Source organism: Rhagoletis zephyria, unplaced genomic scaffold (genome assembly GCF_001687245.7).
Source record: "Rhagoletis zephyria isolate East Lansing unplaced genomic scaffold, Rhagoletis_zephyria_1.1 Rzeph_scaffold_53041, whole genome shotgun sequence".
Taxonomy (NCBI): domain Eukaryota; kingdom Metazoa; phylum Arthropoda; class Insecta; order Diptera; family Tephritidae; genus Rhagoletis; species Rhagoletis zephyria.
In genome coordinates, this window is record NW_016210094.1 from 1 (window position 1) to 1,922 (window position 1,922).

Sequence of the window (1,922 nt, forward strand, 5' to 3'; positions counted from 1 at the left end):
ATGGTAGAACTGCGAAGAGCTCGCATTTAACATTCCCCGTTTTACATGTTTGTATGTATGTATGTAATGCAATTTTCATACAAACCGCGCAGTAAAGCTTAGGAAACGCAAATACTTTGGACCTGCTTCCAAGGCGAGTGCCATCGCGTCCGGATAGTTTAGTTGAGGAACACGCTTTCTCTTACAGAGTTCGTAGATGCCATGCAACTGCGGAGATCAGTGAACTTGTGATTTCTTTAAACATAATTATTTCTAGTGTGTTCACTTACCAAAACATGCAGAGCGAATATCACAATTGAACCAACCACAATGGTGCTTATTAGGCCATTGAGCCAGCCAGCAGCTTGAAATGCCTTGGGCATAGCCAAGCAGCCAATGCCTATGGAGGCTTTCAGCAAGCTGATATATACCTCGAGATTGCTGCAAATTGTATAAAGGACACAAATATGAAACGTAGAATGAAGTTTTTCCACACAACGCACCTCAACGGATTTTCTATCACTCGATGCTGGTAAGGATCGTAGGCATCCCTTGAGCTGTGGAGGAAGAATCTCTATGTAGATCATTTGCTAGTAAAAAAAAATTCAAAATTACTTGGCGTTAATCATAGTCCGATAGATAAAAGGAAGACGCGTATAAAAGCTTGAAAAGTTTTCAAATTTTTATTTTAAATGACAATTTTTATTTTTGTGGCGAATTCATATTTCTAATAAATTTTGGGAAAAATGTACATATATCGACTTTCTATTTGTAGCGATTCAAAATTTCGAAGTCTTATATCACATTTACATTAGAAACAAATGCGTGATTTGAAATCAGTCATTTGAAGGCATTTACACCGCTTGATTCGCATTTCTTTTGCCTTCATCATTCATTATATTTTTTTAACACGTTTTGGACACAAAAGAGGCATTTATTCTTTGATTTAACTAAAACTCTTAGAATTTATGCGTAAGTTAACAATTTTTATACCCAAATATCAAAGATTTATTTATTTCGTTGAGTTTGTTTTGATTGGAAAAATTCCAAATGTCCAAAACAAACAAAAGCGTTTGAAGCAAGGCACATAAATACAGGTAGAAGCACGATAAAAACTATGAAATTGTTCGAAATTGTTGTTGCTTGAGATTGAAAACGAAAATGTGTGTGCGAGTTTGTGAGTTAATTTTAAAATTAAATTTCTTGGAAACGCCAAGAATTTTAAAAGTTTCTCTCAGCGGTTCTACCTTACTGTATACTTTATCATGGGTAGAAGCAAAATGTATTCAACAAAGTATGATTGAATTTGACATTTCTCTCAGAAGAACCATCCAAAAAGTCAAATTAAAAAAAAATATTTTATGAATTTTGAATCGCTTGGTAATATTTTTTGCCATAATAGTACCTTAAAAGAGAGCCTACTTGAGTTGTCAATCACACCTTGTTTAATACCCAAGTCATTTGGACGTTGCTCTCGTGAGAACCAAACTTTCAAACTTCAACTCGTTTTTTGGTTTTTCTCTCTCTCTCTCACTTATATGGTGATACGGATGGCGAGTACGGAAGAATGCTCTGTCGGTGGGTAATTGAACAATAATTGAACAATAAGCTATGCTTTTTTGCTTGTCTATTCACCAACTTTATTGAACTTTTACATTAGCGCTATTCATAGAACGTTGCAAGGTGGCACTCTTGGCGAAATGGCAACGTTGCGAACAAAGTTGCATGAATGACCTATCGCAACTCCGGATTGCAAAGATTATTTCGACGAATTCCTACAAAGTGATCATTGCCCTTGCCTAGGAAAGATGCACTTATTCGTAGCGTCTACTCTCATACGAACAGAGAATAATAATTAGTAGATCCAGCAAATATTTTAGAATGTAAACATTTTAGTGCTATCAGATCTATTTATATTATTCAAGTTATTCCTGGCGTAAAGA

The 1,922-nt window shown here is 35.2% G+C and overlaps 1 protein-coding gene across 1 annotated transcript; it reads right to left on the reverse strand.

Moving 5' to 3' along the window:
- Nucleotides 1-40: 40 nt before the first annotated feature.
- On the reverse strand, nt 41-553 carry LOC108356014 (proton-coupled amino acid transporter-like protein CG1139; the record flags this gene model as incomplete). Its single annotated transcript, XM_017607142.1, has 3 exons — nt 41-207; nt 270-420; nt 483-553. Coding segments are annotated over 3 exons (354 nt in total), but the record flags the coding sequence as incomplete, so codon positions are not given.
- Nucleotides 554-1,922: the final 1,369 nt, after the last annotated feature.